Consider the following 16,826-nt stretch of genomic DNA (forward strand, 5'->3'; position numbering starts at 1 on the left):
CCACCCGCGGTTGGAAGGCGGCCGGGGCCGTGCGCTGGGCCGGGAGCCCGGCTGCGGGGGTGGCCGGTGTTTGGCTTTTGTCACATCAGCGCACACTGGGGTGCTGGGTGTGTGACTGCCGGGGCCTGTCTTGTAACAGGCGGATTTGTTGTGTGTCTGTAGAAAACATCAACTTATTGCAAGACTGAATCCAGCCACAGCGCTTGCTTTTCTTAAATGACAAAGTAGTGGTATTAATATAATTACTTTTTTTTGGCATGCTGAGCTTTTGCCAGGGGTGTCTGTGTGTGAGTTCCCGTTTAAAGCAGCTTTGCATTTTAGTGGCAGCAGGCTGTGCTTCCGTTGGCCACATTGCTTTAGCCAAGGATTCAGCAGCAGTATCCCTAATTTTTGTGTGCGGGGTTGAAATATTTGACCCTGAATCTCTGTGTGGCGTTTGAAACTGTCACTATCTGGGTTTGGGGTTTTTTTTCCTTGATGCTATGGAAAACATTATTTTTTAAAGTGAGGAGGTGATTTAACTGTAAGAAGGTTCTTTGAGTGGAAACTTTGGACCATATTGGTCATAGTTTTAGTTTTTTATCGCTAATGGTGTCTTTTAAGTGTTTTTTAATGTAAAAACTAAATACCTGACTGAACCAAACTTCATTTAATGTTCTGTTTTTTAGGTGTTAAGCCCACTTCCAAATCAGTAAACCGTTTTTTAACGTACTCAAGTATTTGAGGTATTCAGCTCTGGAGGTAGTAACTTGTGCATTTAACATAAATGAATGGAAATGACATCTTGAGTTACTGAGCCCCTTTTACCCTCCTCATGGCCAGCAGGCCACGAACATGTTCCTGTGGTGGTTTGCAGGCAGACAGGTGTTCATTTTCTTTTTCCAAACAGGGTGTTTATGGCCAACCTTGGACTGGGAGAGCCTAGAGCTGAGGCTGGCGTGGAGCTGAATCAGAGCAAGGAGGCCGTAGTGAGCATAGGAGTGCCTGTAGTAATTTGGACTCCTTATTCTGCTAATGAGGCCGTGCTATTTCAGGTTTGGAACAGGCTTATCTGCCTCCTCAGCACTAGCAGAGGGAGTGTCTACCTGTGAGAGCTCAGCAGTACGTTTAATCTCATTCCATTAAATTCTAAGTCCCACGCTCCAGCAGCGCTCCTTCAAAAAAAGAGGCTGTTGCCTGTCCCTGTTCTGGTGCTCAAGGATGACAGACTAAAGGTAGCCTGAATTCTCCGAGGACAAAATACATTTCTAGCTCCATAGCTGAAATAGATTAATTCTTTAACTTGAAGCTGTCAGAGTATGTTTTCCCCACATAGAAAAGTTCAGCCAGAGCTTTGGAGGTTTGGCAAAGTTACAAGCAAGGAAGATCTTTTGAATAGAACCAGTGTTGGTGCTTCCAGGCTCGCTTACCACCGGTTATCCAGCCCTGGGGCTCTCTGCCTTTCTTTTCCTCAGGAAACAGGATTATCAGGGGGTTTTGATTGTACAGCATTAGTACACATTACTAATTTACGGTTCTATTTGCACTGTTTCCAAGATTTGGGAAGAAGCATTTCCAAAAATGCCTGTGTGCTATTATTATTTGTGACTGGGGGAGGGGCACAAATAATTGCACCTTTGGTTGATCTTATTTAGAAGAGAGAGAAATCTCTTACCGAGAAGACTTGGTTTTTTCCTTCTTTCTTTCAGGTTTTCTGTCTCTGTATGGGTGTTGCAATGCAGCTATCCCTATGTGCATCAGTTCCTTGCCTTTCAAAGCAAACTTCAAGGAAAATACAATGTTTTAATGTGAATGAGGAAACACACAAGAGATGAAAGAAAATCACTTGTGTCTAAGCTTATCCTGTAGTCTTCCTGGATCCTTTCCCCCTTTTGTTCCTCTTACTAGAGACAGAGTGGGTTTGCTGGTTTAGTTTCTCTGGGATGATGGGTGACGCTTTGTTGTTTTAGGTAGCACAGGGGAACTCCTCTGGCTCCCTAAATCTCATTTCAGGAACTGAGTGCAGGGCCAGGAAGTGTCTTACCAGATGTGCTTGCTCCCCCAGGTGTCCAGAAGTGGTCCTCGAGATCTTGGATTTTTCACTTCTGTTTTGTTCTGTGATGGAGACAGCGCTGAAGTCTCGCTGTGATGAACAGCACCCTCCTCAGGCTGAAGACTTCCATGGGAAGCAGGAGCAGAACAGCAAGCTTTCAGGTATGTGCTGAAATAGGGATTGCTGACATTAGATTTTGTTTCAGCATCGATTATAAGCCTGTCTGTATATGGTCTTATTGTATAAAGAATTAATGAAATGAAAACTTTTGAGGTTGCTTTTGCTTTTAAGCCTATTTCTGCTTTCCATGTGTTAAGAAATTTCAACAGCAGCAGTTGTCACAAGTCACTAAAGCAACTATTTATTTCTTAAAGGATATGTTACTGTAAGAGGATACCAAAATTCCAAAAACATAGTCCTTGAGAATAAAATCCTCTGACCAGAAAAGTACACAAACATAATATTTTGCCTTCTAACCTGTAATCGCCAGCCTTATCCTCAAATACCTTTAGAGGTGTCTGTGCATAAAAACACTGGTCTGGCTCTTGCTAGAGAAGCTGAACTATGAATGTGTGCTTGGGTCGCGTTTTTGTTGCTCTTTTTTGAGTCTCTGTGTGAATATACTTCAAGCTGGGCTTCCTGTACACAGGCACAGTCCTTAGCAATTGTGGATGCTCAGCCAGTTTATACAGAATGGCCACTGATTTTCCTAGAAATAGTCCTCTGTCAGTCTCCTGCACATCCAGAATTAGCGTGATGCTGAATAACATTTAATTGTCTTGCTTTGCAAATGCTTTTCATTCTATGAAGTAAAGAAATTGCTTGAAAAATCTGTTCACAGAAAAGTTGAATATTATTATTATACACTGGTGGTGCAATGTCTGTATGTTCTCTGTACACAGCTGGGGATTCAGGCCCCCAGAAGAGAACAGATGATGTTTATTTTGCTGTCTGTCAACAAGGACAGCCACTTTTCTAGCACTTTTGGGAATCTTTCACGCAAGAAGCTGTGTTGAGGTACTAAGAGCCGTGGGTAGGGACCCCTCTGGCCCAGGATCTACAGCTTGTGTCACCCAGCTGCTAGTGCTTCAGTGCCACTGAGCTTTGTCCAGGCAGGAACCCAAATTCAGCGTGAGACAAAATGACTTAAAACAAAATAACCTGGATAAGCAGGGGGAACAAATTAAAGGAAAAAAGTAAAGTAAATGGATAGTAAGAGAGGCAGCAGGCTTCAGTTTTCAGGAGTATGTTGGTTTTTATATATTTTTGACATTTAAAAAAATTACAATGGAAAGTTAATTATGACTTGAATTACCAACTCATTTATTGGGCTTTTATCAGGATGAAAGGGTTCTTTAGGCAGACTTCAGACTTGGTTGCTGCATGAAGTGAGCTAACATAGAATGCTGGGGATGCATGCTAATCCATACTTTGTTTCTAGCATATCTGTGATATTTTGTATATTTACAAATATTCTGATTGCTTGTGACTTACTGTCTTGGTAAAACATAGTGTATTTTTTATCTATAAAATATGATTTATATATTTATGTTAAATTTAATTTCTTACTTATTTTTAGGATGAAAAATGCATACACCTCGTTTTTTTCCTTCCATTGGATTGACTTTCCAAATACCGGCTTGTGCTTACTTCTGTGTAATAATCATCTTCACCTCTGCTTTACAGAGATTAGTCACAGCCTCTGCATACTTCATAGCTTTGAGAGAACAAAGTTCTTATGCAGGGTGTAGAAAACACTTAAACTACAAAGATTTGTAATGCAGTACAACATCCTTGTTGTGCCATCTAGTGACTGCAGCACAAAGTGCAGCAACTTCCGTGCAGAGCAAACTTTTTTGGTGTTTACTATGTTGAGTAACAGTGTGAAAGATTGCATTATTGAGCTTAAAAAATTCTTTTCCTCCATGTTTGATTTGCACCCCATGGATGCGCTCCAGTGCTTACAGAAACAACTGTTAGAGTTTTGTCTTTTATTAAATTGACGACGTAAATCACACAGAATCACAGAATCGCTCGGTTGGAAAAGCCCTCTGAGATCATCACGTCCAACCGTTCCTGTCTACCCCCTAAACCATATCCCTAAGTACCTCATCTACCCGCTCTTTAAACACATCCAGGGATGGTGACTCCACCACCTCCCTGGGCAGCCTGTGCCAGCTTCTGACGACCCTCTCAGGAAAGAACTTCCTCCTTATCTCTAACCTGAACCTCCCTTGGCACAGCTTGGTGCCGTTTCCCCTTGTTCTATCCCCCATCACCTGGGAGAAGAGACCAGCACCCACCTCTCTCCAAGCTCCCTTGAGGCAGTTGGAGGTGGTGCTGAGGTCTCCCCTCAGCCTTCTCTTCTCCAGGCTAAACAAGCCCAGTTCCCTCAGCCGCTCCTCATCAGGCTTGTTCTCCAGAGCCCTCCCCATCCTTGTGGCTCTTCTCTGAACATGCTCCACAATCTCCACATCCTTCTTCTAGTGAGGGGCCCAGAACTGAACACAGTCTCACTTATCAATGAGTTGTAAACTGATGTCTTACTAACCAGAAAGCTTTTTCCCTGTCAGGAGCTGCTTGGTGGCAGATAAGTGAAAAAAAAACAAAATCCAAAACCCAAACCCAAAAAAAAAAACCCCACACAAAACCCAACCAACCAAAGCCAAAAAAACCCCAAGCAACCCAAAACCCAGTTCTCAAATGCTGCAGCTTATAATGGAGTGTGCTGAGCAACCCCAGTATCAGGTGATACCAGCAGGGTTAGATACCTGTCTGCTGTTTTCTCCTCTGTTTATGTCCTGTGAACTGAAGTGTGATTTGTCATCTTAAACATAGATCAGATAATGAATCCAGCAATAAGATCCCTAAGATATTTTTCCCATTCTTTCCACAGTGGGAATAAAAAGAGATATTGAAAAGCTTTATGAAGCAGTGCCACAGCTTGTAAACCTGTTCAAAATTAAGGACAAAATTGGAGAAGGTAAATGTTTTAATTTGGCTTGCTTAGTCTTAAGATTTCTTTTGATATTTCTTAACTTAAAAAGTATCAGTCTGAAATCCCAATAGATGCAGTTTAAGCCTTTTGGGTTTACTTTGTGGTCTCTGTATGAATTCCAATATGTTGCTGAGCATAAAGGTGTGTTAATTAGGGACATTTTAAAGATATTTTCTTTAAAATCTGGTATATTAAAGCCTTTCAAAAAAACAGCTTTCAACTACTAAAAATTTTTGAGGTAAATTCGAGTAAATAAGTCTTAACACTCCATTCTTTTTCTCTTTTACATGAGAAACCTGTTTATAAGCTGCTGTGTATTGATGTATTTAGCTGCTGTTCCTTACATTGGCTTTGTTTCCTCTAGAGCCCTGTTGGCAGAACTGGAGGAGAAAACTGAAAGATTACAGCTTCTTTCCTTGAAAAAAATAACCCCACACTTTGTTTTTAAAGACACACAGTATCAGATTTTAGAATACTCGTGCACACCTTGCCTTCAACAGATAATATTGCAGTTGCCTTTACTAAACTTCAGGCATGACTAAATAGATTCTTAGGTGCTTCTGGGTGTGGGATTTCAGCACTTCTTGGAACTCGGCCCATTTGATCTCAAATGCTTTGTGACACTGCATACTGTTAAACACGGATGTTGATGAGAAGCTGGATTGCTTTTTGTGATGGAATGGCTGCGATGGCTAAAAGATTTTGTCTCAAAAAAAATCCAACCCAAAAACTCCAGCTCCATCCACCACAGCAATACAAAACTTCACAAACAACCAAAAAATGAGTTCTGCCTATCACAAAAAACAGATGGTATAATTAAACAAAATCTCTGGTTATGAATAGCACTCTGATTTTGCTCTTGGGAGCAAAGGATGCTTTTAAAAAATACCACTTGCAGTTCTGCAGCGTTATGAGAAAACAAGCTTCGACTTTGGATTCCACTCTGGAGTGAATTTGATTTTAGCAGGTCTCAGCACCAAAAATAGTGTCTTAGGTCAAGCTGGTATAGACCTTGTTGCTATAATCAATTCTACTGAACGTATGGGACTAGATTTTTTTTATTGCAAGAAGTATTGAGAGTTTTTGCAGTCATTCTGATGTGTGTGTGCACTGTTGAACTAGCATGATGCAAACACAATACTTAAAATGTAATCAAAAGTAATTTGTACTGTTTATTTATATGGAACAATGCTTCAGCTTGTATGTTCAGCTATCTGGGATCATTAGGATGAGTTAACCTCTTAAGAGGTATCTTAGGATATCCTTGAAGTTAAAAGGGTGGGTAAGTTTATCACACTGAATATTCCCTTTCTTATTTGCTGTATCATGTTCTATGTGGTAATGCTCTGGGCAAACAAAGTTACACACCATGTGAAAAGTCTTACTTTGGAGATAAGGTAACAGAATTAAGGAAAATGTAGCAATTTCAGAAGAGCTTTGAATAGTTAAGGCAGTGCTTTCCAGATTAGCATTACATAGCCCACTTACATCGCAGGGAGAGAAGAGCTGGATGTCAGATGAAAGTGAGCTACCTAAACAAGAAAGCAAATCAAAGATAGGAAATTTACATTCAAAGAGCTCTGTGTCCCAGGCAAGTTAGACAGTGTTACATTTGCATTTTTACCGACATAAAAAACTTGTATACAAGATCAGTGAATTCAGTAGCAGAAAAAAAAAGGAACTGCATTTTCCTCTTCTAGAATCTGCTTTTGATGTAGTATCAAATCTACTACAGGGTTGTGAGCAGTTAGATCACTTCCGTAAAATCTGAGTTGACCTAATTAAAAATGCTGAAGACAGTGTTTGTCTCCCTTCTTTGCAGGTACTTTTAGTTCTGTTTACTTGGCCACAGCACGACTACAAACAGGCAATGAGGAAAAAATGGCTCTGAAGCACTTGATTCCAACCAGCCACCCTCTGCGAATTGCTGCCGAGCTTCAGTGCCTCACAGTAGCAGGGTACATAAACGAAAGAAATTATGATTGTCAGGACTAACTGCTGAGCATTGTCTCACTGTATTTGTTTTAAGTTTTGGCAATTCACTTGCTTTTTCTAACTGCAGAAATGTGTATTCTTTTTATCCACAGCAAATAAGAAACTTGAGTGTCTTACCTGTGGTGGATGCCCTTTTCTGCCAGTCTGTGTGCAGATGGTGCTGTATTTTCCATCTGAGAAGTTCTATGATGCATCTCTGTGATAACAAAGATTTCAGCTATGAAATGCTTGGAAAAAATAATCTCTTAAATCAGAAAATGCTGTTTTAGGAGTGAATACTTGAGTGGGTTAAATAGCACCTTCTAAAAGTAGTTGGTATTGTGAAGGTCAGGTCCTACAATTTAATTACAGCGTAACTACAAACCATGGTCCCGCAAATCATCTGTGAAGCCCTCATTGCAAATTGCAGAACTCAAATGAAGCAGCAGTGAGAGGCCACAGCAGAACCACTGACTGCTGTCAAAGTATAAATTAGATCGATCATAAAAGCAAGCCTGACTGAAGTTTTTCAGAAACAAAGGAAAATAAACAGTCATCCTAGGGTCTTTATTCAGTGGCATTACTTTTCTTCTAGGGGACAAGATAACGTTATGGGAGTTAAATACTGCTTTAGGAAAAATGATCATGTGGTTATTGTCATGCCGTATCTGGAACATGAATCCTTTCTGGTGAGTCCCAGACTTTTTATGTATAGTAAAACTTCTTAATTAAAAGCAGTTGCGGAATTACAGCATCCAAATAATCTTTCAGGACATTCTGAATTCGCTTTCCTTTGAAGAAGTGAAGGAATACATGTTCAATCTGTTCAAAGCGTTGAGGCGTATTCATCACTTCGGTATCGTTCACCGCGATGTCAAGCCCAGTAACTTCCTCTACAACAGGCGGCTAAAAGAGTAAGTGTGCAGGTGACCGTACTGGGATCTCATCTGGGGATGTGTGCCTTGGCAGGACAGAGGCAATTAGGCTTTTGGGGTGGTTTTTATCCTTCCAGCTGCATAACATGTGCTGAAGGAATAAAGCTAAAAAATATTTCTTGATTTGTAAAATTTTCTGTGTTTAGAGATTAAGAGGCAGGAAGGAATTCTTTCCATACCGAATGTGATATCTGCCTCAGAGTGACAAGTAACTGAAAAATACGAAGATTTTACTATAGAGTAAAAGTACTAAATTTTTTAAAAAGAATGAGAATAATAAAATCAGTTCTTTTTTTTTTTAATAAGAAGCCCAATAGTGACTTGTGGTGTATTGGCTGATATTTGTCAATTTTTACTCACAGATAGGGTAAAACTGATACAGATAGGATTGCTGGATTTGGGCTGCTTACATCTTACATTGAATTAATGTTTAGTAGTAGTAGGGTTGGGTTTTTTTGCCTGCAAGTTCCAATATTTAAAGACAGTAAAAAGCCAGGTAGTGCTTTTTTTGTGAAGAGCTGAAGTGGATAGAGTAAGGTCGTGTTTCAGTGCTAGCAGGACTAGCTATACTTGTATTGGTGAGCACTGTGCTATGTACAATTGAGACACTGAGGTGCGTCCAGAGAAGGGCAGTGAAGCTGGTGAGGGGTCTGGAGCACAAGTCTTACTGTGCTCCCAAGCTGAGGGAGCTGGGGTTGTTTATTCTGGAGAAAAGGAGGCTGAGGAGAGACCTTATTACCCTCTACAACTGCCTGAAAGGAGGGGGGGAGCGAGGTGGGGTCAGTCTCCTCTTCCATGTAACAAGCAATAGGACAAGAGGAAACTGTCTCAGGTTGCACCAGAGGAGGTTTACATTGGATATGAGGAAAAATTTCTTCACTGTAAGGGTTGTCAAGCACTGGAACAGGCTGCCCAGGGAAGTGGTGGAGTCACCATCCCTGGAGGGATTTAAAAGACGTGTAGATGTGGCATTTAGGGCCATGGTTTAGCAGAACTTGATAGTGCTAGGTTAACAGTTGGACTCAATGATCCTTTTCCAACCTAAATGATTCTATGGTTCTCTATAGTGAAAGTTTGTAGGGGATATTTGGTTGTATTTTGCCAAACCACATTTTTAAATGTCAGGATTTTTTCTTTTTCAGTCTGTCAGAATAAATTCTTACTGTCATTTTGCTCTTCCAGCATTTGTTTGAGCCCTAATTTCTTAATCTGGGTGTGGAGGCCATGGAGTTGAGTTTGCCTGAGATCCAGAGACACCTGCATTGTCTCTGTACTGGTTGTAGGAAAAAATAATTATATTAAAGCTAGATCTGAAGCGTGAACTAATGGAGTCTTACCTGAGTGAAGACCGAAGTAAATTCCAGTAGTATTGCTTGCAGCCTGGCAAAACTCTCACTCTTCACTGCCACATTTGTGCCTCTGCCCATGGGAATCCTGCAAGGGTCCAGTCACTTGTACTTGGACATTGGCTGAAGGTTTGGAGCTGTAGGACTAGAAGAACTCCAGAAAGGAGCTGCTGGGAATATATTTTTAATAGCATTCGAGAAAGTGTGCATTTGAGGAGATTTTGGGACAAGAAACAATGAAGAAAGATGGGTAGAGGGTAAAAACATTAAGGAGATAGGTAGGATAGGACAAGAGAAGGAGGAAAATAGGCCTGTGATGCTGGCAACAGAACAGATAAGCAAGATATTGAGTAAAATGTGAAAGAAAGATAAGTAAACAAGTCATTAATAGTAAATTGAACTGATTGATGGGGACTTTGTGACTCTTGATTCTAAATTTGTGTCTTTCAGGTATGCCTTGGTAGATTTTGGCTTGGCACAAGGAACCCCTGATACAAAAATTGAACTTCTCAAAACTGCTCACTCTGAAGACCAGCAGGGAAGTTGCTCACAAAATAATCCCACCATACCCTTGGGAAATGGGGTGTCTGTCAGTGTCGCAGCACCTAAACAGATAGCTCAAGAGTCAGCCTCAAAAGCAGCTGATGAAAGGTCCAGCTCCCTTCCAAAAATGCAGATAAAGCAAGAAAGAGCAGGAAAGGTTCTCATTCTCTTTCATTCCTTTTGTTGTGTTTAATGCATTGCTTCATCCAGCAGGAGGAGATGGAGCACCTCAACAAAAGCCGTGCCTGCAACTTGCAGCATCCCGAGGTGATGCAGTGACAGCAGTTCTCAGTCAAGTGGCTGGTTCTGTAACCCTGCTGCCATCGTTCACTGCCTGTTGGGTACAGTACAAAACCCTAGCGCAGGTTTAGACAGCCTTAAATCTTTTTAAAGTGGCATGTACTGTGATACTCCTCCCCAAGCCAATAATTATTGATCTATGTCTAGTTAGTTGTCTAACAAAAGCAGCACAGATGACGTTCAGATTGTCTTGGGGCACTTCTGAGGCGTGATTCGTTTTGTAAGCGTGTTTGCTGCCCTGTCTAGACCGTATTTTATTCATCCATGGTAGATGGATGCCTGGAAATGCCTGACCATGCTGCTCCTGTTTTATGTCACTTCACACTTTGTTTTCAAGCTGTCAGTATCCAGCTGACTGCGTTAGACAGGATCCTTATTGCCTTTTTTCTTGGTATTGCAGGAGGATTCTGTGCACCGCTCTGCCCAGCGCTCTGTCTTTGGAGAGAGGAATTTCAACGTCTATAGTTCCACATACCAGAATTCGAGTACAAAAGTAAGAAGTGTGACTCATCAGGAAGAGCAATCTGTAACGTATTTGAAAAATTATAGAACTGGTTGTTCTGTAAGACTGGACACTACTGCAGGATGCTGTGGAACTGAAAGGATTTGATGTTAAGTGTCTGCTGAAAGGCTCAAAGCATTTTTAGTTCTGTTTCAGTCCCTTTTGAAACTCCTTGAAGAGCCAGTTACGTAGCTGTCTCCCTAGCTGATCTTGTTTGTGTGCTGATCTTTTTTCCTACCTATATATCTGTGCTACTAAGATACACTTAGCCTGTGAAACTATTTTTTAAATTCATTTTGCAGTTGAAGCTGGAGAGAAAACTTGTAATAAATACTTTTCTGTACTTCTTACAATTAGTATTTGATATGATAACGGGGAAGCCCCAACTCAATTAGCTGGTTTGGCCAACAGTGATCATCTTATTGTAGAATTAGGGTTAGTGCTGTGGCATTTCATATAACTTTTTTTTTTATTCTCGAGCCAAAAGAATTCTTGAAACATTACACTAGAAAAATACTTGTCTTGTAGCTAATGTATATTGGTTTTTAGTAAACACTGAAAAATGTTTTCCAAAGTGGAAGGGGAGGAAATCAGGATATTTAGAAAGCTCCAGTGCCTGTTTTAGAGATGCTGTGATACTGTTAAAAAGTCTTCTGCTCCAAAATTGCAGCTTCTTGCTCATGAGCACGTAGTATTTTAGGAACTAACCTATCTGTATGTAAAGGGAACCTTCTTAAATATGTCACCTTCTCGAAAATATCTACGTTGCAGCTCGTCAAACAATCAAAGGTGATAGATGTTTCATCTAGGAAATTAGTAACAAAGAAGAAGATTATTTCTACCAAAGCAGTGAGCAATGGGGCAGCCAGGAAAGCTGCCAGCGGTTGTCCCTCAAACCTGACCTGTGACTGTTACGCGACGGACAGAGTTTGCAGTGTTTGCCTTTCAAGGTAATTGGCTTTGATAACGTTGTAAAATTGGCTGCTATGCTGTCAAGCAAGGTCAGAAACAGATTTACGAGACAGCTGACTTAGGAGGTGAAAGATAGCATTTGATCTTTGCAGCCCTTAAAACACTGAGTATGCTCTTTTTGAACAAGGAGAGTTCATGGGTTTCATGGAATAATTGGTTCATTGCTATTTGCAGCAGGAGAGATGCACTGTTAATGATTTGCTGTCGTTGTATTTAATGATCCACCTACACGTGCTGTAGAAAATCACTTGAGTTAGTTACAGCGCTTTGAGAGGACAACACATCAATCTGTCATTAGTAGTTATCTAATGGGCCTAAATTATGGGAACACTTTGGATTCTAGAAATCAGGAAATGTAGAATAAAAAGGAAACATTGCTCTCTTGTATTTGTTAATTTAAAAAATAAGTTTTAATAATAAACAGGCTAGAGAATCTTCATTACTCAGTCCAACTCCATTCCTCTGCGGTTCGTTTTGGTTCTGATCTACTGTTGCCTCTTACCCACACATCAAGGAACACAGATTAATGCAAAGAATTCTCCTTACTGGGCATAGTCATGAAACTGTGGGGTCCCTCTCTTCCCAGACTGTCAAAATATGGTGATATCAACTTAATTTCAAAAGTCTGAAACGAAAGGAGTTTGCCAGACTCAGAAGAGAAGTGACCTATAGAAGGAAGGCACTCTAAGCCATACGAGAAAGCTCTGGATTTTTGTTTTTAATAATTATAATCTAATTTTTAGTTAATCTAACAAAAAGTAACTCCTTGCCAACACTCAGAAACAGTGAACCTTTGTTTGCTGTGGACTAACGCAAAGCCAGAGCATCCCCATTCAAGAATCTAGTGCAATTTTTTTTGCCTTTGGTGAATTAGTCTTGACTTTAAAGTTTCCTATGAAAACAAACAAAAATGATGCTGCTGTTGAATGAAACTAAGAAAGGTAAGTGAAGTATGGAATAAGTGTTAATGTGGTATTACCTTATGCTAGATTATATAATAAAAATAGAATAATAAGGCATACAGGCAACATAATAATTTCATGCTAGATAATTATAAGATGCTTCAAACTTGTGTAGAATTGGAGTAAGGCAGAGTTAGGTTGTTTACACATCTTACAGAGGTATATTCTAAAAATAATAGTAAGCATTGTTATAATTAGAACTCATTTATCAATTTTTATATTCTAAACTTGTCTGTCTTGTATTAAAGGTGTCAGCAAGTTGCTCCCAGGGCAGGAACACCGGGATTCAGAGCACCTGAAGTATTAACCAAGTGCCCCACTCAGACCACAGGTACTGCACACCAGACTCTACAATGCCTGTTTTCACCTCTCGATCCTCCTCATGTTGCCTTTTATACGGGAGGGGTTTCACTTACATGTGAAATTCACTTTATCATCCCTTCTAACACTTAGCGAGCATTTCCTGGTTTGTGTTCAAAGTTTATTATTCAGAGTAAGAACAAGTTAAGAGTATTTTTCCTGTCTTTGAAACTTGGATGTGCCTTTATTCATTTGAGGGGTAGTGCCACATGCAGGAGTTAAACACAATGTGTTTTAAAAGAAAGCAAAGCTGTAATTTTTATCAGGTTTCTTGGCTTTTTTAATTCAAGTAAAATTTTGAATAAATCTTGGGGAGAGGGTGTATATACTTTAAACTTTTCTAGACAGATTGTCCCATACAGTTTGCTGTCATTGCAGCCATAGTCGATGCTATAATTGCCAATGATTAATATTTATCAGTTTTTTTCCTTTTTGCTAATGCTTTAAATAGCTGGTCTGTAAATACCATAATTTTTTCTTAGTAAATTTTTAATTTCTCAGGGTTAAAAAAAAAACCACGGTCGAGTTAATAAGCTTCAGTAGTCTAGGCGAAGATCAGGGCAGAGCAGAGGGACAGTTAATGCGTTAGCTGCTGCAGGTAGCATGGGAGAGGTTGTGCCTGCCTGGAGAATGGAGGACCAATAACAGTAAATGGAGCAGTTGAACCTTTGGTGCATGACCAGGAGTTTTGATTTATGAAAAAGGAGGATAAATACAAATGTCCTCAAAAACTGGATTAAAAATGACTGGTTTTACCCACTTTTTTCCTGAATATCTTTTGAGAAAATTGTCAGTTCTCAGTACTTCAAGCACGTACACACACTCAGTATAAATTTACCAGTAGATCTGATCAGCTTATTCCTAGCTAGGTTAACGTTACTTGAAATAACATTTGTGCTGTAGATTTCGAGAGGCACAGCAGCCAGTCTGGAGTTGCTGTGCCTGGGCTGTAACAGTCAGCTTTATGGGCTAGAAGACATCCAGAAATCCAGTTTAGACAATCCCTGAATCTGTCTAGACAGAATTTAGGCAGAAAGACATACCTAGGAAATCTTGGACACACGCTGGTGTTAAATATGCTTGCAGGCTGTTTTCTGTTCTCCAGGGTAATGGAGAGCGGGATTACAGAAAACATGGGTAAATCTGGAAACCCTTGGGTGTGGCACAGACGGCCCTGAAGTACTGAGTCAGTGGTGCCGAGCTCCTGTAGTATGTCAGCAACGGCCCTAATTAGAGCTGGGCAGACTAATCCTAATATTTATGTGGTTATGTTGTGTTTGAGCTAACAAATCTTCACGTCCACTTCCAGCTGGGCCTGCTGTAGTCACCTCCTTGTATCCCTGCCAATCTCACTACTAGTTCTGGTCGCTCTGCTGAGACCAAGTTACCAGATGGATCCAGCTGAGTCCATCCAGAGCTTCCTTAGTGCGTCTGACCCAGGTTCACAGTGCAGAGAACACAACCTCAGCTCCCAGGTTGTCGTTGTACAGATCCAGTTACACTGACTTGGTTTGCTCCTCTGCTCCCCTTTCCTCAGCCTGCCTCACGTGTTGGATACCAGTAGACAAAAGCATGGGGAGGAATCATGATTTTGATGTCACTGCATGCTGCTGATGACCCCAGCTCTAGCAGAATTGTAGGGCCAGGATTTACTACTAGTCATTCAGATACAGTGTCTATTAATTTCAGAAAGAGTTAAGTATTGAACAGCTCTAAAGGTTTTGACCTTGACCTCAGCTTTCCCAACCACACACCTGAGGTGAAGCACAGCACCTCCAACAGATGGCATGAACTTCTCAACAGCGATACAGTAACACTACAACTTGTTTACAGGAACTCTGAAGGAGATACCAAATCTTTCCACTGTGCCAGATGATTAACTTGGATTTTTAGTTTTTCACACACAGAATCACACACAGAATCGCTCGGTTGGAAAAGCCCTCTGAGATCATCACGTCCAACCGTTCCTGTCTACCCACTAAACCATATCCTTAAGAACCTCGTCTACCCGCTCTTTAAACACATCCAGGGATGGTGACTCCACCACCTCCCTGGGCAGCCTGTTCCAGCTTCTGACGACCCTCTCAGGAAAGAACTTCCTCCTTATCTCTAACCTGAACCTCCCTTGGCACAGTTTGGTGCCGTTTCCCCTTGTTCTATCCCCCATCCCCTGGGAGAAGAGACCAGCACCCACCTCTCTACAAGCTCCCTTGAGGCAGTTGGAGGTGGTGATGAGGTCTCCCCTCAGCCTTCTCTTCTCCAGGCTAAACAAGCCCAGTTCCCTCAGCCACTCCTCATCAGGCTTGTTCTCCAGAGCCCTCCCCATCCTTGTGGCTCTTCTCTGAACACGCTCCACAATCTCCACATCCTTCTTCTAGTGAGGGGCCCAGAACTGAACACAGCACTCGAGGTGCGGCCTCACCAGTGCCGAGTCCAGGGGGATGATCACCTCCCTGGCCCTGCTGGTCACACTGTTTTTAATACAGGCCAAGATGCTGTTGGCTTTTCTGGCCACGTGGGCACAGTGCTGGCTCATGTGAAGCCGACTGTCAACCAACACCCCCAGGTCCTTCTCCTCCAGGCAGCTTTTTTTTCTTTTTTTTTAATAAAATCTGGTTTTGCAACTGAAGTCAGCATAGCTTTTTTTCTTTCCAAAGTCCTATGCTAACAGTGTTTCTAAGTCAAATGTCCAAATTAATTACTGCCTATTTTATGACTTATTCTTTTGAAGCAGAACCGTAACTTCATTTCCCAACTGTTAATTTTTCTGTTTAGACTTTGAGAATCCTCCAAACCCTCTCCTTCGCTTTCCTTTGACATCTCTCAAAATGTGCATCTTAGTGAGCCAAAAAATTATGGCAGACAGGTATTCTCATAACTTTCAGTATTCAAGTTTCCATCATACTTTGGCCTCTCTCCCCAGAGTACTCTCTGTACTCTTCATGAAACCACGACAGTGATGAATAACTTGTAACTATCACCGTTTTTAACTGGCTATCTTGTCAAGTGATTTCATATTAGAGCGAGGAACAAAGTTCACAGTAAGATGGTTTTTTTTTTTAGTACTGCCTAACTGGCAGCTTCAGTCCCAGAAAAACTCATATTTGCATTCATTTGTGAATTATTTTTTATTTATGATCTTTCTACAAGGTTTTCTTCATATGAAGCCAACGTAAGTATCAAAACTAGCCAGTTTTTCACCCGCTCTCATCTCCCCGGGTAAAACAACCTCAAGCATTGTTTTGGTACATGGTAAGTTCAGCAAGTTAATGGAATTACTCGTATAAAAATCGCTATGGAAAAGCTTAAACACTCCCTCTGCATCAAAGCAGGAAATTGCTCTTCAATCTAATTATAGTAATTCCCACTGTTTGCTGAGGTGTTATCTGTGTGACCAAAGTCAGTAAGTAATTCAGCACATCAATTGTTCTGATGGACACTTTGGCGGTCATAATTTTCAAGAAAGTTGTGATTTCGTTTGTGATGAAATTGCGAGTTTAGTTGTTTTACTGTGTTTGTTTTGAATTGCAGCAATCGACATGTGGTCTGCAGGAATCGTGTTCCTTTCTCTGCTCAGTGGACGGTATCCATTTTACAAAGCAAGTGATGATTTAACTGCTCTGGCGCAGATCATGACAGTTCGTGGGTCCAGAGAAACCATTCAGGCTGCTAAAACTTTCGGTATGCAAACCTTAATTGTGGGGAAAAGAGGCAAACGTGTGCTTGGTCTGCTAGTTAATGCAGTGACTCGCAAGCTGTGATTATTTTTAAATTTTTTTTACATAAAAATATGTTTTAGGTTTGGGAGCAAATCACACTTTGTACATGTAAAGCACTAAAAGAATTAGTCTATACGTACCGAGTTCTAAGAAAGTTTTGTATTGTGAACCGATGGGCTGAGA

At 40.9% G+C, this 16,826-nt stretch overlaps 1 protein-coding gene across 1 annotated transcript; it reads left to right on the forward strand.

Moving 5' to 3' along the window:
- Positions 1–2,099: 2,099 nt before the first annotated feature.
- On the forward strand, positions 2,100–16,605 carry CDC7 (cell division cycle 7; the record flags this gene model as incomplete). The annotated part of the gene is made up of 10 exons (XM_010181815.1): positions 2,100–2,193; positions 4,929–5,015; positions 6,853–6,988; positions 7,600–7,693; positions 7,776–7,918; positions 9,736–9,985; positions 10,529–10,621; positions 11,402–11,580; positions 12,813–12,895; positions 16,456–16,605. Coding segments are annotated over exons 1-10 (1,309 nt in total), but the record flags the coding sequence as incomplete, so codon positions are not given.
- Between the last annotated feature and the right edge of the window lie 221 nt (positions 16,606–16,826).

This window comes from Mesitornis unicolor, unplaced genomic scaffold (assembly GCF_000695765.1).
Source record: "Mesitornis unicolor isolate BGI_N332 unplaced genomic scaffold, ASM69576v1 scaffold12843, whole genome shotgun sequence".
Classification (NCBI taxonomy): Eukaryota; Metazoa; Chordata; class Aves; order Mesitornithiformes; family Mesitornithidae; genus Mesitornis; species Mesitornis unicolor.